Below are 24,446 nucleotides of genomic sequence, written 5' to 3'. Positions count from 1 at the left end.
TGCCCCCCACCCCTTGCTGCCCAGCCTGTCGTCTGCCCCGGTTGTGTTTTTCTCGGTGTGATTGCTTCTCTCTGGATCCCAAGACCTTCCTGGTATCCGGAGGTTTCGGGTCTGGCAAACGTTCTCCGCGGCCCGCGTGTGACGCTGGGGACGCCCCGCGGGCTGGGCGCTGGGGCGGACTCCCAGACGGTCTCTCTGGTCCTCCCTGTAGGTCTGCAAAGCTCCACCTTTCCCCGAAGGCAGATGTGAAGAGCTTAATCTCGTACGTGGCGACTAAGACCAAAGTGATCAATGGGAAATACCATCGGTTTTTGGAACGTAATTTCCCCCGCTTCTATCTCCTGTACACCACCTTCACAAAAGGTAAAAACAAAACGGAAACGGGAACCGGCGGAACCGACTCGCGGGCGATGTCAGAGGGTTCGAGCAAGATAATTGGCAGGTTTTGCTCTGGGAACGTGAGCTGGGATGTCTTATGTTTCACAAATGCTTGAGTATTAAACTTAATGTTATAAGTTAGCACTTCCTGAGGATGTTGCTAGAAAGGTTTTATTAGAAACAACTTCTAACAATATCCAGAGGGAATATAGGTATTTTTGCACTTCTTTAACCACACACTTGACTATAGTAGAAGTTCTTTGTCGTGCATAAGGGCAGGGATCTATGGCTGCACGGACCTGCCCTTTGATTTAGCAGTTGACTTGGCCCATAAGAAATGTGGTTTAATGCTTATCACAGATCTGTCCGAGGCAGCATGTGGTGGAAATAGTGCTGTAGTACTTGGTTTCGGACTGTTTTGGTCCCGATCAGAGCTCTGCTAGTCACCAGGAGATGGTATAGTGTCAGCGGTCCCCTCGAGAGCCAGAGTGCCTGGGTTCAAATCCCAGCTGTCACTGGCTGATTGGACCAGTTACTTAACCTCTGTCTTTTGGGTTTTTTCTTTTTCTTTTTTTTTTAGTATATATTTTTATTGACTTCTGAGAGGAAGGGAGAGGGAGAGAGAGACAGAAACATCAGTGATGAGAGAGAATCATTGATCGGCTGCGTCCTGCACACCCCCCACTGGGGACCCAGCCAGACATCTGGGCATGTGCCCTGACCCAGACTCCAACTGCAGCCTCCTGGTTCATAGATCCACGCTCAACCCGTGACCCACACGGGCCGGGCTGTCCTTTGGTTTTCTTACCTGTGAATTGGGGATAATAATGGAACCTACCTGTTGACCTCATGGTTGTGGAGATAAATTGATACATGTAAAGTATTTAAGGCCTGATTCTTAGTAAGTGCTCAATAAATGTACTATAACTGTTATTATTCTCTATACTTTTGTCATAATAACAGTTACAATAAACTACCACATAGTATCATAATTACTAGCTTTGTGGATTTGCAAATTGCTTACCCGTATTTGTAAAGTGGAGATAAAAAATGGCTGCTTTGTCTGCTCCCACTTTATAACTAGGATCAAATAGAAAAGGGTGTGAAAGCATTTTGGTTGGTTTGTTGTTAAGCCTTTTATTGTGGAAAAATTTAGACATACACAAAAGTAGAGAAAATAATATAATGAACTCCAGTGTACTCAACCTCACTTCAGCCAATCTTATTTCATTTCTAAACATGCCTTCTCCTGTATTATTTTGAAGCCAACCTAGACATTCTATCATTTCACTCATAAATAGGAAAGCATTTTTAAAAACTAAAGTTCTAGGTAAATGTAAGAATTATGTAATGAAGAGCAAAATGCAATCATAGAAATATGTTGAATTACAGTAATTATACAAATGTTCTAGAAAGGAGATAAATATCTGGTTAGGGAATACATAGGGTTGATTGAGCAAGACTTCCTGAGGTTAGTGAACTTTGAATTTTTATTTTTTTAATTCTCACCCGAGTATATGTTTTTATTGATTTTCTAGAGAGAGAGGGAGAGAAACATCAGTTGCCTACCTTACGACCCCCAACTGGGATCGAACCGCAACCTAGGTATGTGCCTTGACCAGAAGTCAAACCCACAACCTTTTGGTGTACGGGATGATACGCTAATCAATTGAGCCACTCAGCCAGGGCGAATTTTTATTTTATTTTATTTTTTAAAATCTTTATTGTTGAAAGTATTACATATGTCCCTCTTTTTCCCCCATTAACCCTCTCCAGCCCACCCCCGTCCCCTGAATTTTTATTCTAAAAAGGGAATGACTCCCTGGCCGGTGTTCTCAGTGGTTAGAGAATTGGCCCGCACAGCAAAGGGTCAAGCATTTGATTCTGGTCAAGGCCAAATACATGGGCAACCAATTGATGTGTCTCTCTCACATCCATGTTTCTCTTTTTCCTTTCTTCTCTTCTCTCTTCCCTCTTCCCTCATTCCCCTTCCCTCCCTCCCTTCACTCTCTCTAAAAATCAGTGGGGGAAAAACACAACATAAAAATCAATGGAGCCCTAACTGGTTTGCCTCAGTGGATAGAGTGTCAGCCTGTGAACCTAAAGGTCCCAGGTTCGATTCCAGTCAAGGGCACATGCCCAGGTTTTGGGCTCAATCCCCAGTGGGGGGAGTATAGGAGGCAGCTGATCAATGATTCTCTCATCATTGATGCTTCTATCTCGTTTTCTCGCTTTTCCTTCCTCTCTAAAATCAATAAAAATATATTTTTAAAAAAATCAATGGAAAAAAGATCCTCTGGTGAGAATTTTTTAAAAAAAGGAATGAGTAATGAACCACAAAAGGGAGACCATTCCATAGTAGATCACAGAAGGCCCACTTGGCTAGAAGAGAAGTGATGTGCTGCGGGAAAAAGGGATGAGAAAAGAGATACAGGTTGGCCTCACAAGAATTTCAAGTGACCTAGATGGGAGCTTTGATGTAGAGTAATGTTGGGCAGGGACAAGTTTGTGTACGGTGGGTAAACTTGAAATAGGAAGCTGTGGTATGATTCAAACTGGGGTAACATCACACTCTGTCCTCTACTTTAATGAGGCAGGATTGCAGAAGTTATGGGCTGATGCCAAAAAGTCTAGAAGAATAAAGGCAGATATGGTGAAGCACAATGTAAAGTTTCATCAACTTTCATACCGGGAGATGGAGCATTTGAGACAGGTATGGGCCAGGGACAAACATCCAGAGTGCATGGTGAGGTAATAGAAATTAACCAAGATCTCAAGTTATTTTCTTTTCTATTTTGTTCCCCACTGATCAGGCTTTTGCCCTTTGCCACAAGATTAAAGTATTGAACTAAATGAGAGTATCAGACTATTTGTCAGAATTGGATTCTTTCAGAGGTATAGTCCTCCATAGCAGAGCTGCATGGAATTTCGGGCATGCTTCCTAAATAAAAATTGTAAACACTAAAAGTCAGTTTTTTTCTGAACATATAAAAATTTGCAAGGTTCTAAAAGGCAGCAGGAAAGTAATATTGGGTGGTGACTGGAGTTGTTTTGGAGCTGAGAGTAAGATTCTAGGACCCGTTCTGCAGAGCAGGAAGAACTCACTGAGGTATTTGGTATAATGTCAGGGTGCCTGTACGTATTAGACAATATTTGGGATACAAAAGTCAATCAGGGCTCTGTCCTCAAGGAACTTACCAACTACATGTAGATAGCAATAACCTTGATCCTTTGCTGGGCTGCAGGAGTTTACTGCACAGTGGGATGGAGGGATTGTTCATTAAGAATGTGGGTTAAAACTGCATCTGTGTTTATTTCTGCTTAGTTTCGTCGAGATATCACCAAGTGTTTTTTTCTGGGTATTATTTCCATTCCACCCTTTGCCAACTACCTGGTCTTCTTGCTAATGTGAGTATAGACTTCTCTCTCCCTGGCATATTGAAGATAAAAAAATTTATGTAAGAAGAACTTTCCATTTCAGAAGCTAGGCAGAAGTTATCAAACTTCCTGCTCTAATCTTTTCATTAGCATTAGCCCAAGGTTCATAAAAGCCACTCAGTAATACCTAGGTTTCTTTTTTTTTTTAAAATATATTTTATTGATTTTTTTACAGAGAGGAAGGGAGAGGGATAGCGAGCTAGAAACATTGATGAGAGAGAAACATCGATTCAGCTGCCTCCTGCACACCCCCCACTGGGGATGTGCCCACAACCCAGGTACATGCCCTTGACCGGAATCGAACCTGGGACCCCTGAGTCCGCAGGCCGATGCTCTATCCGCTGAGCCAAACCAGCTAGGGCATACCTAGGTTTCTTAAACAGCTGTAGATGTAGGTAATGTCAAACTCAAAGGCTAGCACAGTTCAAATAAACAAGGTTTAGGTTTATGTGGGCCGCAAAAAACCAAAAGCTTCAATTTTCATAGAAATGTAGGTTTATTTCGATAGAGACATGCTGAATACAAAGGAGGAAGGGAGAGAGATAGAGAGTCAGAAACATCAATCAGCTGCCTCCTGCACATCTCTTACTGGGGATGTGCCCGCAACCCAGGTACATGCCCTTGACTGGAATCGAACCTGGGACCTTTCAGTCCGCAGGCCGACGCTCTATCCACTGAGCCAAACCGGTTTCGGCAATAATAGAACATTTTAATAAAAGTTAATATTTTTTCTTGAACATTAACTTACCAGACACGGAATAACTGCACAAATTAATAAGCGTAACACAAATAAACCTATTTTTCTTGTTGTCTGAAAGTGAAATATTTCCTGTTGAGCACAACAAACAAGTCAGTACAAGACTAATGACATGGCAATCCACTGCTAAAATATTTGCTGTTAGTATTAATGGAGAGAAATGGTGCGCCTGGGTGTAAGGCGCGTAAGGGAAATGAATGCAACACGATTATAGTAATCAGTCATTAGCGAATGCTGTAGTTCATTATTAATAACTAGAGGCCCAGTGCACGAAATTAGTGTATGGGAGAGGGGTCCCCTCCGCCCCGCCTACACCCTCTTCAATCTGGGATTCCTCGAGGGATACCCGACTGCTGGTTTAAGAGTGAGTGTGTCAGCAAATAAGAATCTGCATGGCCTTTTATAACCTAGCCTTGGGGTCAAGACTCACTTCTGCTCTCTTCTATTGGTTGAGTCAGTTACCCAGGTTTTAAAAAGAGACATTTCTCAATAAGAGGAGTGCCAGAGAATTTGTCGCCATGTTTTTTGTTTTGTTTTTTTAACATTTTTATTGATTTCAGAGAGGAAGGGAGAGATAGAAACATCAATGATGAGAGAGAATCATTGATTGGCTGCCTCCTGAACGCCCCCCTACTGGGGATCGGGCCTGCAAGCCAGGCATGTGCCCTTGACCAGAATCGAACCCGGGACCATTCAGTCCACAGGCTGATGCTCTATGCACTGAGCCAAACCTGCTAGGGCTATGGCCATGTTTTAAACCCACCTCACAAATAGAGAAATTAATTAAAAGCAAATTTGTCTTTTCCATTTTGTATACACCTAAGGACTGTGTTACTGTTTGAGGTTGTCAACATTACATACCATGTCCAGCTCTGTAATTCTGTCCAAAATATGTGCTTCACTTGCTTTAGTTCAAAAAGAGTCATTTTATCTGATTGCTGCATGTGTGCTGCTTCCACTACTACTTCCTTTCACAGAACCTCAGTAATGTTGCTTGAAATTGTACTTTAGTGTATCTTAAACCTTGATCTGAGACAGTGTGTTAGCAAAGCAGTGTCTCCATCTCTTTTTATTATTCATGTCTGTCAAATGCTTTCTTTATTCGCTTTGAAAGATGCCAATGTCAGCAAGTGACTTTGTTGTTCCTTTCCTTTCAGGTACCTGTTTCCTAGGCAACTGCTGATTAGACATTTCTGGACCCCAAAGCAACAAATTGATTTCTTACATATTTATCATGATATCCGGAAAAAGTCCCACCCAGAAATCCTTTCTTATTTGGAAAAAGTTATCCCTCTCATTTCTGATGAAGGACTCCGGTGGCATATGACAGAGCTGTGCACCAAGGTATTCCTCCAATTAACCCTTGTTCCAAACTAGGAATCTTGTTAGATCCAGTGTGCATGAAAATCAGATAGGAAGGCTAGTCAGGACTTTGTTAACATCTACCAATCTCTTACCTCTCCCAAGATACAGCGTGGTACCCACCCAGCAATACATGAGATCCTAGCTCTGAGAAAGAGTTTCTCTAACCATCCTTTGGGCATGAATCAACTCCATACTTCGCAAATAGTGAGTACTCTAAGGCTTTCTCTTTTCCACAACTTCAGGTCTTTGCTTGCAGTAATACTACTATGTTGACTTGCTCCTCCTGTGTTGTTAATATCACAGAAAGCCTTGAGTCGAGCCATGCTTCTCACAACTTACCTGCCTTCTCCCTTGTTAAGACATCGTTTAAAGACTCATACCACTGTGATTCATCAACTAGACAAGGCTTTGGCAAAGCTGGGGATTAACCAGCTGACTGATCAGGAAGTGAAATCGGTAAGAGCTTCATTGCAATATCAACCCTCAATTCTTGGTGGACTTTTGAGTTTTCAGGACTGGGAGCTTACAGAGAGCTCGTTATGTCTTGCTTGTTATAGCAAAATCCAAGCTCTTTATTCTCTTACCTCATTTCTAGGTCTTTTTTTCCCCCTCAGTGAACTTAACTACTGGGAAGGAATTGTCCACACTCATTATGGTTTATGTTTCTTTTCTTCTGGTCCTTCAAAAATCAAGGACAATGCCCTAGCCCCGTGGCCAGCAAACTGCAGCTCTTTGGCCCCTTGAGTGTGGTTCTTCCTAAGCCTTAGGAGTACCCTAATTAAGTTAATAACAGTGTACCTACCTATATAGTTTAAGTTTAAAAAATTTGGCTCAAAAGAAATTTCAATCGTTTTACTGTTGATATTTGGCTCTGTTGACTAATGAGTTTGCCGACCATTGCCCTAGCCGGTTTGGCTCAGTTGATACAGCACCAGCCTGCAGACTGAAGGGTTCCAGGTTCGATTCTGGTCAAGGGCACATGCCCAGGTTGCGATCCCCAGTAGGAGGCATGCAGGAAGCAGCTGATCAGTGATTCTCTTTCATCATAGATGTTTCAATCTATCTCTCCCTATCCCTTCCTCTCTGAAATCAATAAAAAATATACTTTAAAAAAACCACCAAAAACCAAGGACATTAGTCCTGGCCGATTTTGCTTAGTGGTTAGAGCACCGGCCCATGAACCGAAGGCACATACCTTGATTGCAGCCTCAATCCCCAGCCCAGGTCGGGGCGCGTGCAGAAGGCAGCCAACTGATGTGTCTCTCACGTCGATGTTTCTCTTTCTCTCCCGTCCACTTCCTCCCTTCCACTCTCTAAAAAACTCAATGGAGAAAATATCCTTGGGTGAGGATTTAAAAAAAAAAAAAAAAGGCATTATACTTTAGACCTACTGTTTTAGATTATATAGGCCTCTTTGCTTGTCATCATAGTTCAGATTGCCATGGAGAATGCCATTCTCTTGGGATGAGGTTGTAACTTAATTTAAAGGAGATTTGGGGTTGTAGGTTTACACTTCCTTGGCGTACTCGCTCTGATTATTAAGGACCTTTCTCTTCTGAGTGTTACAGGCTTGTTATCTTCGTGGCTTGAATTCTACCCATATTGCTGAAGAGCGGTGTCGAACTTGGCTGGCAGAATGGCTGCAGATTTCCTGCAACCTGAAAGGTTAGACAAACCCCTATTGCATAACCAAAATCCAAGTCATTTTTGTATTTTATTCTAAGATTATTTTGGAGTTAATTATTGAGTACTGTGAGACCCTTATCTACATGTATGTCTAAATGAAAGGCACAGACTCATTAGCCTACAAGCAGGTCACGAAGTGGACCTTGCAAGATGGAGTAAGTAGTGGGGATTGTGGAAGCATGAGCATGAGCACGTGCTTGTCTAAAGCAGTTTCTCAACCTTGGCCTTATTGAAGCTTTATCCTGAGGGTTGTCCCGTGCATTATAGGATGTTTAGCAACATTCCTAGCCTATAGCCACTAGATGCCAGTAGTACCCCCTCGCCCCAGTTCTGACAACCCAAAGTGTCTCCAGACATTGCCAAATGTCCCAGTTGAGGGGAGAGCCAAATTGTCCTAGTTGAGAAGTACTAGTCTAAATTCAAAATAAAAACCAAACCACTCAGCTGGCTGATCAAAAAGTTTCTAAGGGTAGGTATTAGGCTGGTGGGTCCCCTGTTTGGAACCTTTGGCTAGGTAGGCCTTGCTGTTTTTTAAGCCTGTGAATATGAGGGTAGGCCTGCTAATCTCCGTAGAGCTGAGAAATGTCCCCAGAGCACCAGCTTCTACCAGAAGAATCCCAAGGGTGGCAGTGATGTTTAGTACCATTACTATCTCTGCGTTTTCTACTGCTGTCACAAGAGAGTCCAGAAATGAGGATGAGTAGGTAGGCATATGTGGTGGAAGGAAAGAAAAGCATACATGCAGATACTGGAATGAAGAAGGGGAACTTGAGAACAACAGCCCCTTAACGTCATTACTTCCCTGCACTGGGCTTCCCACCTCCAGTTTCAAGACCTGTAAACCAAGGCAGTTAGAAGGCAGACTGTTCCCTGGCCAAACCATTAACACTGATGGTGTTTTCAGAAGCTGAGCTGTCTCTTTTGCTTCACAACGTGGTCCTGCTTTCCACCAACTACATTGGGACACGGCGCTGAGTGAGCATGGAGCGATGGCATTGTCCTGCCGTCAGTCCAGCAGCGTGGGACCAACCAGCACTTGTCGGCGGAGTCTAGGTGCCGTTAGATGTATGAGGCAGAGGAGCCGGTGCCACGAGCTTCCGTGTGGTACACTCGTGGGAGCTGGAACTGAAACAAACCCTCTTACCAGGGGTAGCCCTTGGGAGCTTCATCCCAACTTCCTTGGAATTAACTGACACTGGAAGCAGCCACTGTACTAGGCTGTTACTGTAATATGCTAATTTCAGATTCTGGGAAGTGAGCTTCGGCCCAGGTGGGAATCCTCCTTTGGCCTAGGACTTATTCACTGCCATATTCTTTTGAGCTGTTTTTGTTCAAGCCATTTTCTGGCCGGTGAGGGGAACAGCACTACTTAAACTAGAGCACTTACATGCATGCACTATGATGCTCCCCTCAACCCTGAGATGACCAAAAATAGGAATTTTTTTGTCCCCCTCAGTGGGTTAACCTCTTTCCTTTTCAAATCCTTTTACCACCTTTACTTTTTTTTAGTGAATAACGTATGGGAACATTCTAATGGACAAGATACAAGGAACTACAAGTCCTTCTTGACTGCTTACCCAATATTTATAACCTTCACACCCTTGTCTTAATTTCTGGTCTGTGCCACAACCTGTGGATCTTAAACTCTTCGCTACCTCCACTGTGTTGCAGCCATCCAACTTTAACTGAAAATGGCTGCCTTTGGCCATGGATCAAACCTGTACAGTACTAACCCGCCCAGGAGACCAGGAGAGATCTGCATCAAGACAGTAGGTTGGGCTTAGCTTTTGTCTGTGAAGGCATATCAGTGGCCTGTAGTAACTTACTGTAAATGCATGAAGCCCTGTTTTTAACCCAAGTAAAGACTGTCTGAAATCAGTGGCTGGAAATTCACTTATGCATACTTTAATCATTTTGCTAAGGCTCCTTTACGAGACTCATAACCTGACTATTGGGGAGAGAATGGAATAGAACTTTCTGATGGGATGGAAGTTATGAACTGATTTGAGTTGATCCTCTTGCTGGATTTTAAATGCTAACTAGGAATAGGAAATTGTACATACACATAGAAAGTAATGAAATTAGAAACTGGGCCCCAAGAGTAGGGACTACAGACAGGGAAAGCTTCAGCAGGGCAGGATGAAGGCTGTTTCAGCCGATGAGGTGCATAAGCGCATAGGAGGCAAGTCAAGCTCTTGAAGCTCCAAAAAGAACGTTCTGTTTTTCCATCATAAAACACCTCTGTTGTTGACATTAATCCCTAACTGACCTAATTAATTTTATATATAAGGCTGGAGAGGCATCCTTTTTCTAACAAGTAACTGGATTGTGGTCTGCCAAGATCAAGAGTAACACACCATTCTTTTGAATATTTCTTTAATTTTACATTTAAATATTCTCTTTTAAATACAACATTATCACAATGTGAAGGACCTGAAAGGCAAAAAAAAAAAAAAAATTGTTTCCAGAGAACCAGACAAGCTTTGGATTCACATTGAAAATACTATCTGTATACAGTGAGAAAGGAATGAGTTGCGATAAAAAGTAATTTCTTTTATCTAGGCCTGGACTGAGTGGGGTTGAAGCTATCTGCTTCTGTGATCAGAGGCCTAGCTTTTCTAGCAACCATGAGCTCTAATTGTGTCCAACTCGAGTAGCACCAGAAATGAGATGGACGAGATTGTAGAAAAGGCCCTTTGCTTAACAAGACAGTTAATGCTAAATGCCGACACTTAGCATTTAAAAGCTTGGGATCAGTGTGAATCAGAATTATAGGGTTAATGTAGGATTTAGATTAAGAAACTAGTTTATTCAGAAAAATCATTATTTTGGGGGTTGGCAATGAGTTTAATAGATTCACATTCTTGTTTTGATCCCAAAGGCTAATAATGTGTCTCTTATTGAGCACCTGGAATCACTTCCTAGATTAGGAATTCTTCCTAAGGAGGGAATGTACAATGCTCACCCTCCCCATTCAACACAAACTTTCAGAAAGATTCTTCTCCATTGAGTCCTATTCCCAATTAAGCTTCAGTCTTGTATTTGAGGGGACCAGTCTAAGGGAGTGCAGCAGCTCAGCTTGGGACAGCATCTAGATCTCAGTACCTAAGACTCTCAACTCTGTCTTGTGAGGCTAGAGGATGGAGAGTGCTAAGGACCTATATACTGAAGAACTCTCCAAACCCTGCAAAACACCAACGGGAGGAAGAATGGGTTAAAAGATGTATCTGTTAAGTAAAAGGCCTAGTAGGCTCAGTTTAGCGATTTTATAGGTAAAATGCTACTGATATACATGAAGGTTGCTTTAAGACACCAGGGCTATAATATCCCACAAGAAAAGGCTTTATGATGGAGATAAGTAGGAATAGTTATCTCCCCCACCAAAAACATTTTCACTTTGTTCTTTCCTGGTTAAACCATACCAGAAGCAAAGCACGGTGTAAGGGACGCCAGGGTGCTTTGTTTCCTGCTGCCGCCACTTTAAAACAGAGACAACTTTGCTAGTGAATTCAGTGGTGGTCAATGGAGCACATCCAGGAACATAGGTGGACATGAGAGGAAAAGGAATGGCGTCCCCAGATGGAGGCAAGAACTGAACTGGAGTCCTGCTCTACAGACCTCAACGCTTTATCATTAGAACTTGACTTCTTTGGAACCTGGGAGTTATATGTAGCATTTAGCAATTGATTTGACTTCTAATTTTCAGATATCAAGATGGAGCGGTCTAATATTTGCAATTCTTGGGAGTGAACTGGAATAGTATAAGAACTCTCCAACCCTGTATGTCCAAGGACCACCAAGGATATAGAAGCAAAAACAAAAAAAAAACCTGGTGACCTTAGAATGCCACATCCTATATTCCTTTAAAGCTCAAATCTCCCCGGGGGGGGGGGGGGGGGGGGGGGCGCGGGGAACACCTGGGTGACAGTAAGCATGGCACAAAGTCCTCATCTTTCCAGACAGCAAGCTTCCTGCTGCCTCCTTTGGACACACTTAACGTTCCATATGCCTCCCATGGGACGTGTGAGCTCAGCCTAGAGCTGCCCGACAGAGCTAGTGTCAGATGCACAAAGACATGGGCTCTTTATACCACATCCCCAGCCAATATAGCTCTTTTTCTTCAAAGGAAGGAGGGGTGGGGGGGGGGCTGGAGAGACAGACAAGTTAAACTCTAGTACCTAAGAATATGAGAAAGAAACAATTCAAGTTACAGACCAGGAATCCCCAGTGTGGGGAACAGGTCAGAGAACAACAAACATGTCAAATATTAACTTATTTACCAAATAGGGGGCTGGGGAAGGCAGGTTAAATTTTTTAAAATCCTGGAGGTTTTATACAGAAGTGGAGACCCTTCTCCCCCCTCCTCTCCAGGTGACATTCCCAACTGTGTAACACACCAAAATGGGCTATCAGTAACCATCGAGAAAAAGGAGCTTGTATCCGCCTGGAGCTTAGGAGAGGGGCTTTGCCGTGCTGTTCAAATTATGTATCCTGATCCCTGTGAAAAGAATAGCTGCTTGAGTTACCTAGTGTCTATGAGATCCTAGTTCTTTGTTCCAATGGCCCAGAAAACAGCATTCAGCACTATGTGGCCTTCTCTGCCCCAAGACTGTCCCCAGACCAAGCTGGGGCTGGTCTCCTTGGTTCTGTTTACCTTTAAAAAATACTGTATAAACAATCCTTTCCCACCCGCCCCCCCAAAGACCCCAATAAAATAACATGGGAGCAGCAGCTGCTTCTACAGTTTTCTGAAATGGTGCTAGATAAAATAAGGGAATAAATAGAGAACGGGTAAGAGGCAGAATCTGCATGCCCGCATCACACTGCCAGAGGGAGGTCCAGGGGTGAATCTTCAGGGGGCCGGTCCTCGCTGGGCTGTGGGGTCTTCTCCACCACACAGCCCTCTTCGCTGTCCGTGCCGAAGGGGAGGTTTGAGGGCGACCACGAGGGGCGAAAGTCTTCATTCTCCCGCTCCTCAGGGATACAATCTTCGGGCACCAGTGCTTCTAGAGTGGATGCTTTCCCTGCCTCTGGTTGACACAGGGCTGGGTCTGTGGGGCTACAAGCCACCAGTGAGGTAACAGGGACAGAGAAGACATTGAGATCCTTCTCCTTGGGGAGAGAGGGTGGGGCTTCTCCTGGACTAGGCTCTCCTTTCACCCCCAGGACTGGCCTCTGCTCCACCTGGTAATAGACCAGGGGCCCGCTGTTCAAGTAGGATGGGCTGGTCGCTGCTGAGGCAGTTGGGTGGTCCGCGTTCTCAGCAAAACACAGGACGGAGGAGCCTGGGGTCAGCTGAGCCTGGATGAGAATGGGAGCCGTCAGGCCTGGGCACAGCTCTTCAGGAACAGCCAGGGGCTCCTCCAGGATACACACGCCCAGGCTCTCTATGCTGGAGTCCACGCTGGCACTAGAGCCACTGGAGTCTTCCTCTGCCTTGAGCCGCTCCAGTTCCTCCGCACTCTGTAGGTGCATCACCGCAGTCTCATTCTCAGCAATGAACTCCTGGAAGTCCTGTGTCTCAGAGCCCTGGGCTCCTATCAGGCTGCAGCTGGCGGTGGGTGAGGGCTCCTCATCTGGGGCGGGTGGGCGGCTCACCTGCCGCTTGCTCTCCAGCTCCAGCTTCATGATGGTGTGGAGGTAATGAGTCCGAACTCTGATTGGATTAAATTCAATGCGCCCAGCCATGTTCCCACAGCCATCCCGGGAGCAGCCACATGGAAAGGACATGCGATCCACCTGAGAAGGGGACAAGGAGATTGAGGCAAGAGGAGACCATCAGTTTAACAATGGCGACAGGAGACTTTAGCTGGCAAAACAAGCAGGTGGGATTTGTGGTCTTACAAGAGAGACAGCCAGCCCTAATTGGTTTGGCTCAGTGGATAGAGCGTCGGCCTGCGGACTGAAGGGTCCTGGGTTGGATTCTGGTCAAGGGCGAGTACCTTGGTTGCAGGCTCGATCCCCACTAGGGGGCGTGCAGAAGGCAGCTGATGGATGTTTCTGTCTCATCCATCATCCATGTTTCTAACACTCTATCCCTCTCCCTTCCTCTCTGTAAAAATCCTTAAAATGTATTTTAAAGAAAAAACAAAAAAGAGACAGCCAATTCAAAACAAAGTGCAGCGTGAGCTAGCACACAGCACAGCACAGAGGGTAGTTATCAGACCACTTGTGTTTCCAGTGCAGCCTCGCTTCTCTCTAGGGCAGTGATGGCGAACCTATGACATGCGTGTCAGAGGTGACACGCGAACTCATTTTTTTGGTTGATTTTTCTTTGTTAAATGGCATTTAAACATATAAAATAAATATCAAAAATATACATCTTTGTTTTACTATGGCTGCAAATATCAAAAAATTTCTCTATGTGACACGGCACCAGAGTTAAGTTAGGGTTTTTCAAAATGCTGACACGCGGAGCTCAAAAGGTTCGCCATCACTGACTAGGGCTTTGTTTTCTCTTCTAAACAAAAAGTAGACAAATATTATATCAAAGGGCCCTTCCAAGTTCAAAAGTCCAGAGATGCCTCTCTAAATGCCAACACGTCTCAGAGCAGAAGAAATTTACGTTCCTCAAAGACTTTTCCAGACTTACCTGGTTTACTGAGAAAACAAAATGCCGGGGCCTAAGCCTCTTGTTTTCTGTGATGACAGGCATGGGAAGGGAGGAGAAGTCCCAGCTAGTCCAAAGAAATGCATTCTCGGGAAACTAAGCTAAAGGACCCCTAACAAAAGAACAGCCAGCTTTTCATGACCAGCTTCATTTTTCCTGATGGTTGACCAGTTTGTTTCTGAAGAAGTTACCAAGACAACTAAGTTACAGAACAAGACCATCTAGAAAGGAGATACTTTCTACTTCCTTTTCTCTTTTGGATCCCCAAAAGGGGGGAAAAAGCAAAAATAAAATTAAAACACGAGTAAGCTGCTATGTACAAATATACAATGTCTTCTATAATGTCAACCTAGAGAACTCTCCATTTCACCTCTTAGGAACAGTCTAATTATCAGGGCTGTCCTCAGGTCTGTGGATCATAGACGGATTCATTATGGGACTTCAGTTTGACAGCAGTATTTGGCTAGGTCCAGAAAGAAAAGGTTGGTCAGAAGTTCAACTACAAGGACTCAGCATCCACATCCTCAGTATACAAGTCCCATATACCTTCCAATCTTTGGGATAGTACTGCTGTTTTCAATTGAATGTGTCTTCCAAGCTGTCCATCAACGGGCCAGCTGGGAGACGATGGGCCGGCTGAGGGAATGATGCTTTCTTTATGGACACTAGGAATTTAAGCTCTGCCAGGCCCAATGTGATCCTGAATGACAGCATCCAAGAACTATTTTGATTTTTAAAGAAGTGGAGAGAACGCACTGTGAATAAGTGTTTGCAAGATAAAATCTAAAGGCTTACCTCATGTTTCTGCTTCCTTTTATCTCAAGGAACCAATCAATATTTAGGAAACGGCTACTAAGTGTTAACTTATTAACCCCTGTTCCTCCATTTGCTGACAGCTGTTTCTTATCAGCCCCAAGGTATAAAACACAGACAAGATGACAGGCCTCCCAGCCTGAATCCTGTCATGCTGGTTTCCTTGGCTGGTGGAGGAGGGCTGTGGAACTGGGGAGTGTTCAGTCACAGGGAAGCCACCCTTTGATGGGTAGCCTTCCAGGTTCATTGGCACCCACGCCACACACCCTGACTCTAGTGCAGGTACACCATCTTAGGCCCGACTTGGACTGACCTGGCATTTAATCCCAGCTTGGCTACAGGCACACGCTTCTGGGTCACAGTACAGCCGACAATCACACCCACACTCTTCCCGTGACAGGCGGATGGCTCGAAGTTCTTGCTTCTCTTCGGCATCAATGCGGTGGACCCCAGAAGCCCTCAGCAGGGCCCGTCGCCGTTTGGTAGGCAGAGGCTGTAGGAAGAAGTAATCGTCCACCTCCACATTTTCCACATCGATATCTTCATCGGAAACATCATCCAGCGTCAGGCCATCGGCCTCCACTGACTCCACTGTCCCATTCTTGGTCAGCTGCCGAGAGACAGGAAGGAGAGGTTAGCCTACAGCGTTACCAGCACGAGCCTCCGCACAGGGAGCCTCTGGAGTAGCACGGTCCAACAACTTTGTGCACCCATGCTCATACAGTAGCCACAGCACATGTGGTGTATTAATGGTTGGATGTTCCCTGGTGTATAGATAAGCTTGCAAACACCCTTCAATTTGCACCCCCTAAAGGACTCAAAACCACATTTTGGGAAGTAGATTTCATTAAAGTGTAGTACAAGGCTACCAGATCTTTGTCAATGAACCTAAATTCCCAATGTGAAAACTTACCTATTCATACCCAGGAGAGTTGCATTTTATTGGAAGGAGAAAAATATAAGCAAATTATTAATGGCTTGTAAGCCCTTGCTTTCTTTCTTTAATCATTTTTACTTGATTTCAAAGAAAAGTTGTATGTGAGGTGGGGTGCAATATGTAATCCAGGCAGAGCTGGGTTCTCTGGGCCAAGAGGGATAGCCAGCCAGGAAAGGGACTCTTAGTGGAAGGACAGGGTAAAGACAATCCATAGCTGGATGTGACTGAGAACTCACTAGAGAATTCCAGTAAAGAAAATGAGGCCTCATAATCCCCAGGGCTCTGGAAGCTGCTGGCAGGATGAAAGCCAGCTACTGGAGGGTTGGGCTTATTTCATCAGACAGCCACAGGGCAGTGCTGGTAAAGGAGCAACTCAACTCCTAGGAGAGGTGTGATGCAACACACCTGGGGAATAAGCGACACGCTGTTTGTTGGTTGGTTGGTTGTGGGCAGCAAAAATGAGGAGAGAAAGTGGTGCTTCCGAGGACTCCTTACTCTATGATTTCTGTACCAGCGGGCCAACCACAAGGGCCTTTCCGCAGGCCTTCGGCTGCTCCTGTCTGTTTCATCAGGGCTGGCTTCCTAATTACCCTCACTGCTGCTATCCTCTCAAAGGAAAGAGATTACAGATGCAATAGAAAGAAACCCATGTAGATGTGAGAATTTAATGTCATGACAGGGGTGACATTTCTTATCACTGACAAAGAGCCTTCTAATAATTAAATGGTATTGGGACAAGGGACTAGTCTTTTGGAAAAAAATAAGGTTAGATTACCAATTCATACTATTCATAATGAATTCCATATGGATAAAAGGCAAAAAAAAAAAAAAGTAATGGAAGTATTAGAAAAATTATTGGTAACTAAAGCTGCAGATGAAAAGCAGCTTTTTTTTTTTTTTAATTGATTTTAGAGCAAGGGAAACATCAACCAGTTGGCTCCCATACACACCCTGACTGGGATCTGAATCTGCAACCTGGGCATGTGCCTTGACCATGAACCAAACGGGCAACCTTTCCATGCACGGGACCACACTCAACCAACTGAGCCACACCGGCCAGGCACCAGCAGCTTTTTTCTTTCTTTTTGGTGGCAGCCCAAAAGGAAAATAAATATTAGATGGTATATAGAAGATACAGAATATATATTTTTGAGACCAACTACCTCCCCTATAGAATGCTAAAGATAAGAAAAATTTCTAAGAAAAGAATAAACGACTTGGGAAGGGCAAAGTAAGGGTTTTTTTCTTGATATGGATAGATGGCTTAGATGCCATCATTGCTGGTGTTCACTCTATCTGCTAGTAAGTTGGAACCCCATACCTCAAGCCTTCAATTTGTCTCTAGACCTCCTACTAGGGAGGCCATAGGATGTTATGTTTTGACAGATCATTCCTCTATCAGATTTAGGAGAGGGATTCTTCTTGGGGAAAGAGAAGAAAGCCTTCATTGCACACGATGAGAACAGTGTTTATTTGCCCAGCTGCTGCTATAGTGGCAGGGAGGTGATGGTGTCAGTGATGGAATTCCTCAGACACAGAGAGGGAAGCCTGAATGTCATTCTAGTTAGAAAAACAGGTGTACAGCTTTAGGAGTAGCTGAGGAAAGTAGACACGGAACTCTCAAAGGAAGAAAGCAATGACATCCAGTTAACCTACATCCTCTGCCACCAGTTCTCCAACCCTACCACACTGAAGTGTGTCTCATTAGGATTTCACCCACAACCTTGGCAATAATGCAGCCAACTATTTCAATACGGGTCTGCAAGAAACTTGGCCAGGCCTAAAACAGTGTTCTCCAAATTTGGAACTAGGAGCTCTGGGGGAAATTTTTGCAGACTGGTGGAAACTATGGCTGTGGAGTACCCAGCAGTGCTAAGATAGCAATCTAAGATGGGCCTTCTTCCAGGCCTGCTCTCCTCCTATACTTGAGCTGGTGCAGCATCACTGGCAGACACAGTGCTATGCAAATTGAAATAACCATTTGGTAATGCTGTTGCTTATGTCCAAAAGACTATCACCTAGAGGTGATGAGGGTTACAGAAATAGCAAGATCCTTTCAGACAATACAAAAGATCCCAAACCTGCTCTGTGCATGAGGGCAACAGGTATTCATCTGATAAGACACTGAAACATTGTGCTTCCACAGGTTCTGGGGGTGGCAAGCTTGAATGTCTTCATTCACATTTTAAGACTTTAAAAAAAAATTTGCTGCCCTAGCCAGTTTGGCTCAGTGGATTGAGTGTCAGCCTATGGACCAAAGGGTCCCGGGTTCAATTCCAGTCAAGGGCACATGCCCGGGTTGCGGGCTCGATCCCCAGTGGGAGGCATGCAGGAGGCAGCTGATCAATGATTCTCTCTCATCACTGATGTTTCTATCTCTCTCTCCCTCTCTGAAATTAATAAAAATATATTTAAAAAATCAAAAAATTTCCTGAGGTTGGCAAAGGCAGGAAATTCTAGAGAAGCCATTTTGCTATCTCTGGTAGACACCACACCAGACACAAAAAGAAGGGTCTTAGACTGAGATCTGATTCCATCCATATCTGAGCCTTTCACTAGAAAGATCTGGAATCTACAGGCCAAGGAAGGGCAACAGTAAAAAAAGATATTAGGAAATAAATAAATAAATAAATAAATAAATAAATAAATGGACCTAGATGGTTTCCCACTTTATACTGGCACATGGGAAGTACCAGCCCCAGGTCCCCTAGGCACCTTCATCTTCTTGGCGTGGAGTTTCTCTTCCTTCAGGTGCTCACGAAGAATCTCTCGATGGTTCACCTCCTGCTCTTGAGCAAACTCACAGAGCGTGTAGCTGCGTACAGAGTTATGACGCTGGGCCATGCCCAAAGAGCTACCACCCTGGCTGGGCACACTGGTGAAACCCTGGCGCCGGGCAAAGTAGTACACAGTCACTTGGTCAAAGCGTACATTCTTCCTCCGTAGCTGCTTCTGCCGCTTCAGGATGGAGGTGGCTGAGAAGGGAACACAGAGCATTTTATTAACCCAGAAATGGCCTATTTGGGGACCTTACTCTTTCTCATCCATCTAGGCTCTCAACTCTTCTCCAAAGGTGCTCCCTGTACCTAGAGATAGTTCTAATTTTCAAATCATAAATGCATAGTTGGAAAGGACTTTGAGCATCAGCTGGTCCACAGTGCCTGACTTCACCCAAGCAGACCACAAAGTCTATTTTTAGACATCAGTTGGGAAGAGGATCTCTAGGTAATCTTCTCAGGATAAAACAACCTGTATAGCTTCACTGTTCAACACAGCAGCTACATGTGTCAATTTAAATATAATTAAAATGAAATAACATTTACAACTCAGCTCCTCAGTTACACTAATCTCATTTCAAGTGCTCAATAGCCACGTGTGGCTAATGGCTGCAGACAGTGCAGATATAGAACAGTTTTTTCATAACAGAAAATTCTATTACATAGTGTTGTATAATGGAAGAGCAAATTTCTGTAAAGGGCCAGGAAGTATGTATTTTATGTTTTGCAGGTCATCAGGTCTCTGTTGCAACTACTCAACTCTGTCATTGTAGCATGAAGGCAATAACAGACAATGGGTGTGGCTGTGTTCCAATAAAACTTTATTTACAAAAGCAGGCAGTGAGCCAGATTTGGTCCACTGGCAACCCCTGATCTATAGTATCAAAAGTTCTTTCCAAGAAACTAATTGGGGCAGAAGAATTAAGAAACCTGTAGTTGCCCAGTTGTTCAGGCTATAAGGGTTTATGTCCTGATAGAGCTACAATATCACGGAACCCTATTGGACTCTGGTGGGGAAGGGTAAATCCTGGACTCCTCTCCTCCTTCCATTTAATCCACCCCATCCCGGGGACCCAAAAACCAAGCACAAGTAAAATCAGCTGGAATAAATCAGACTGAAGTCTACGATATTGGAGCAAGGCAGAGCCTAAGAGTGGGGAAGATTATGATTCAGGGGAAATCCCCAAGCTGGTTAGAAGAAGTGTCTCTCAAGAGCTGCAATGGGCTCTGATGCTTGGGGACATGGGTGTACACGGGGAGTGGCCCACTCACGTGTGAAGCTGGCAGTCGTAGGAGGATTGAGGCTGTCGCAGCTGTCGGCACTGTCACTGCTGGAGATCTCATCATCGGAGTTGGACACTGATGAGCCCACATCCACATCATCAAACTTCCTCTTGAGACCCGAGCCCGTGAATGCATCCATTGGTTTCAAAGGGGTTTCCTTGGGGAGCCCACCGCGTTGGCCCCAAAGCCCCTGTTCACCACCAGGCAGCCAGGTGCATGAGGATTCTGCCCAGGGGAAAAGAGGAATCAGCATTCCTGGCCTCAGACAGACCCCTCCCAAGCCTGTGAGTAAAGGTCTCTGACTGAAGAGAGAAAGCACCTGAGCTAGCACCGATGTCTGCTTTCTCCAGATTAGGTCATTTCTCTACTGATTCTGGCCAACGTTCTCCTACTTTTGTTTCCCTTCAGCCCTTTCAGTCTCAGTCACCCTCAGCGTAATGAGATGAGTAACCGCAGCACCTTTCCCAGTGGAGTGAAGGCCTTTGGTTCCAAGCCCTCTGGGCTTAGGCTTCATTAGCTGGGGATGACAGGAGCTGCTCTTCGGATCACACAAGAGAGCGATCCAAGGGCCAGGGGGAGGGACGAGGCACCAAAAGCAGAATTAGGCTGTGCCTAAATCTAGACTAGATCAATTATTTTTCCTGGTGAAGATACAGCCTGGCATTTCCCAAAGTATACATAGGAAATAAACTAATTCAAGCAACCAAGGTACGTGCCCCTGACCAAAATCAAACCAGGAACTCAGGTCCAGGGCCAGAGCCCCAACCACTGAGCGAAACCAGCTAGGGCGGATATTAATAGTTTTTGCATGAAAATAGGACTGCTGTGTCAAAACAGTTTAGAAAACTGTTTATGGGAGAACCTCTTAGAGGCTTTTAACATGCTAATGAGCGTGGGGAAGGGTGGGAGGAAACAGAACAGTGTTTCCGCACACCTGAATATGGGGCCCTTTGTTTTCCAGAGTATTTTAGGGGGCAAATAAATGATTCTTGGAAAACACTTTGGGAAATACTGCTCTAGGCTCTCAATTTCAAAGTACATCAGCAGCCAAGGAAACACTTTACCCAGATCTTCACAAGTATAAAATGTCTCTCCAGGCTCCTAGAAAGGTCAACTTTGGTTCTAAAGAATGGACTGCAGATTAGCATCTCCACTGGCTTCAAACCCCAGAATCCTTCCCAATCTCATACTGCTCCATAAAATAGGGTTCCACTGGTCTATCGTCCTCCTCTGTGCAAGGAAAACTTAGCCTGACCACCTTTGCCCTCTGTAAAGAAACCAGCAAAGGGAAAACAAATAGCAAAAGAAATGACAATTTACTCTGGTTACATCAATATGGCAGGCAGTGTCTTCAACAAGCTGTCACCCAACCAAGGAGTCTGGGATACAAATCTCCTCTGTCTTTGGACTTTAGTTCCCAAGGATATGAATCTGCTCGACAGAAATGCTGTCAGGGCCAGGGCCACATGTGACGATACGAAGCCTCCCTGCTTTGCCTCAGTAATGCCAGAATCTCCCCAGACTATGATCTCACTAGTTGCTAATTATGCAGCAGGAATAACAACACTGCCCAGAAAGACAGGGCTGCATTACTGCAGAGCAGCTACCCAGAATATACTGTGTGGTGTCAAGAGATGCCTGCTACAGGGCTGCTTTTCTGGATTGTGTCTCTTGGAAGCAATTTGCCTGCTCTTGGGTAAGTTCTATATAGTCAACCAGATCTATCCAGATTTAATTTAAAAATCTGCCTTTTTAAGTCACAAGATGGACTTAAGAAACATCAGCCATATAGGTCTCAGACAAGCACATTCCTGAAATAAATCTGGCCTTCTCTTCAGCCTGGAATTACTCCAGGATTTATGACATGCACTTCTGGTTCTTTCCTGGGGGTCCCCTTCGCTTCTGGCAGCGTGGATTCCCTTTGAATATTTCTCTTTAAGCCCTGAATGACATTGAGTATGGGCCAAATCTTTTTTGTTGTTTTTAATCCTCACCCAAAGGTATTTTTTCCATTGATTCTTAGAGAGAGTGGAAGGAAGGGGGAGAGAGAACATTGATGTGAGACATATCAATTGGTGGAGCCTACAACCGAGGTCCATGCCCTTGACCAGAATCAAGCCACGACCCTTCAGTCCCAGGGCCGACACTCTAACCACTGAACCAAATTGGCTAGGGCCCAAATCCTCTTTACCATCAAAATTCTCCACTGGCTTCACCCCGCTGCCCTTAGGAGTGTCATTTCTGTTAGGTTAATGTTTGTGCACTCTGGTGCAGCGAGGACTGCTGGCTGCTTACTCCATTCTACTTCACCCTTTTATCTATGTCTTTCCCCTTCCACTCCTGGAATGCTGATTTCTGGGCAATGACAAAAGGTAGATAAGGAAGAAAAATAAAAAGATGTGAAACCCAGGAGAAAAATATTTTCCTTAAAATGCCTGAGAATAATCTATGGCTATATGTGTAAATAGCATGCATACTAGTCCTCTTCACCCTACACAGGGTCTGTTAGCATCATGTGCTCTGACATTAACTCCATTATTAAAATAAAATAACTCCGCCGATTCTGTCCTGACAACCAATGTAAGTTTAAATTTCAGTCCAGGTCTCCTTGCCCAGCTCTCTGGTGTGAACTTAACTTGTTAGATAAAGATGTTCACTGGGCACCAAGAATAAACCGGGAGAGCTTTTGCTTTACAACTAGAATAGGTCCCACATTTTCCAATTTATCAAATCAACCTCCTTTCAAACCACAATTAGAAACCAGTCGTTCCCACCTCTCAACTGGCAGAGGATCAATGTGTGTGCTCAAGAGAAACACTTGTAAGTTATGCTCCCAGCACTTAAGCCCATATAGAAATAATCAAGGTGAGACTAGCAATGCAGGCAATAACTGACAGTTACCTGTCAAAATGAGCAACTCAAACAAATGCTTTTGAGAAAACAATGCAAACCTCTATAAAAGCTTTAAAATGCCAGTGAAATGAAAGGTCAACTGACACTTTCTGGCTATATGCTTTACAGTCTCTTCTCAAGTGTTTCAGGCTGAACATTTCCCAGAGGTTTCCACAGAACGTAGAAGCTATTAGGCTGGCACCAAACAAAATAGATCTACAGCGTATGTGCATTTTAGCAGTAGATCTAAGCCTTTCTAGGCCTATGAGGATTCCTTTAAAACCAGAATATGAGACTAGCAAAAGGGACCCCCGCCAAATTTTGTGGATGCAGAATATATTTGCAAAGTTTAGGTATTTTAAGCCTCTCTCTTAAATGAATTAAAAAAAGAAAATAAGACAAGATACATCTCACAGGAGAAAGCCTCTCCGCTCAACTGGAACCCAACCTTCTGCTAAAGGTCAAGGGACCCAAACCTCCAGTAAGATCATCAGGGCTGCCATCTGTAGCGAGGGCAGAGGAAGGAAGGCTTGCTCAGTGTTACAAACCTGAGTAAGATGACCTGTCCTATTTCTCCTTTTACAATATATTCCGGTTAATTCTCAAACACTATGAATTCTGTGGGTGTGTGTCCTTGTGATTACCAGGATCATGAATCTTTAAGGAACTCAAGTGAAAACATCCTTTACACTAGGCATTTCAAGGAAGTCCCCCTCCTCCACTCCCTGGTGTTTACCGACCTGACCTACACAAGGTTGGAGGCGGCTCTCCATGTCTAACCACCATCATGTGGAGGAAGAGCTGGAACATGATGCTGTAGGGAGCACTACCTCTCAAGGATGGCCCCCCACTTACAGCTCTGGTACAGCCAGCATCCCCCCGGCTTTGGAGATTTGCAAGATGGAAAGTCAGTACAGAAAAGGGAAATGTGAATCAACGATGGCTTTACCTTGAACTGAAAGGCAAGGGGACACTGTCTCTCTCGGGGGTAACTGCTAACATCTGATCCTGAGGAAAGGTCGGCGTGTCACAACGCCCCTCTAAACTCCCTGAAAACGATGCATCAAGGCCATGGCCCTAACAGGGATGAACGGCAGCCCGCTGCGTGCTTGGGCCTGTGAAGGAGGTCAAGCTACTACCGGGGCAGGGGATGCTTTCCCTTTCCCACCCAACGCCAGAAAAACGGGAGCCACATCAGGAACCTGAGCTCAAAGGACATGTCAAGTGACCAGTTCCCCTAATGGGCACCCTCGCCGAACCCGCCAGCTCCCGGGCATTTCTCCCCGACTGCTCACCTTCCCGCTCATTCTGATCTTCTGCAGCCCCTACCCACCTCCCCATCCCTTCCTGCCGCTTCTCACCAATTCCCAGCCACTCCTCCCACATTTCCCCTGCCCCCTCCCCTTCCTTTGCTTCCCTCCATCCTGCATCATCTCCACTCCATTCCCAACTCAGCCCTCGTCCGCAATCGTGCCGGCTCCCCGGCCGCCCCTCGGCCTCCCAGAGCGG

At 44.8% G+C, this 24,446-nt stretch overlaps 2 protein-coding genes across 8 annotated transcripts in view; one reads left to right on the top strand and one right to left on the bottom strand.

The window, feature by feature from the left end:
- Positions 1-9,502, top strand: part of LETMD1 (LETM1 domain containing 1) — a 9,958-nt gene extending 456 nt beyond the window's left edge. For 2 of the 3 annotated variants that reach the window (XM_005869256.2, XM_005869254.2), the window contains exons 2-9: positions 212-363; positions 2,976-3,091; positions 3,704-3,786; positions 5,731-5,917; positions 6,041-6,142; positions 6,242-6,394; positions 7,507-7,603; positions 8,529-9,502. In XM_005869256.2, the coding sequence (XP_005869318.1) occupies positions 212-363; positions 2,976-3,091; positions 3,704-3,786; positions 5,731-5,917; positions 6,041-6,142; positions 6,242-6,394; positions 7,507-7,603; positions 8,529-8,599 (961 nt within the window). In that variant the 3' untranslated portion in view covers positions 8,600-9,502. Of the gene's footprint in view, positions 1-211; positions 364-2,971; positions 3,092-3,703; positions 3,787-5,730; positions 5,918-6,040; positions 6,143-6,241; positions 6,395-7,506; positions 7,604-8,528 lie in introns of those variants that run through there. The other variant, XM_005869255.2, reaches the window with a different exon arrangement.
- A 481-nt stretch (positions 9,503-9,983) lies between these two features.
- CSRNP2 (cysteine-serine-rich nuclear protein 2) overlaps positions 9,984-24,446 on the bottom strand; it is an 18,760-nt gene continuing 4,297 nt past the window's right edge. For 2 of the 5 annotated variants that reach the window (XM_005869252.2, XM_014542133.1), the window contains 4 exons: positions 20,034-20,270; positions 18,700-18,959; positions 15,361-15,657; positions 9,984-13,363 (listed from right to left, as the gene is read on the bottom strand). In XM_005869252.2, coding sequence (XP_005869314.1) covers positions 12,443-13,363; positions 15,361-15,657; positions 18,700-18,959; positions 20,034-20,184 — 1,629 coding nt within the window. In that variant the 5' untranslated portion in view covers positions 20,185-20,270 and the 3' untranslated portion in view covers positions 9,984-12,442. The other 3 variants (XM_014542134.1, XM_005869251.2, XM_005869250.2) reach the window with 3 other exon arrangements.

Source organism: Myotis brandtii, unplaced genomic scaffold, assembly GCF_000412655.1.
Source record: "Myotis brandtii unplaced genomic scaffold, ASM41265v1 scaffold29, whole genome shotgun sequence".
NCBI lineage: Eukaryota > Metazoa > Chordata > Mammalia > Chiroptera > Vespertilionidae > Myotis > Myotis brandtii.
The sequence above is the reverse complement of the archived record's forward strand: the minus strand, read 5'-3'. Positions and strand labels throughout refer to the sequence as shown.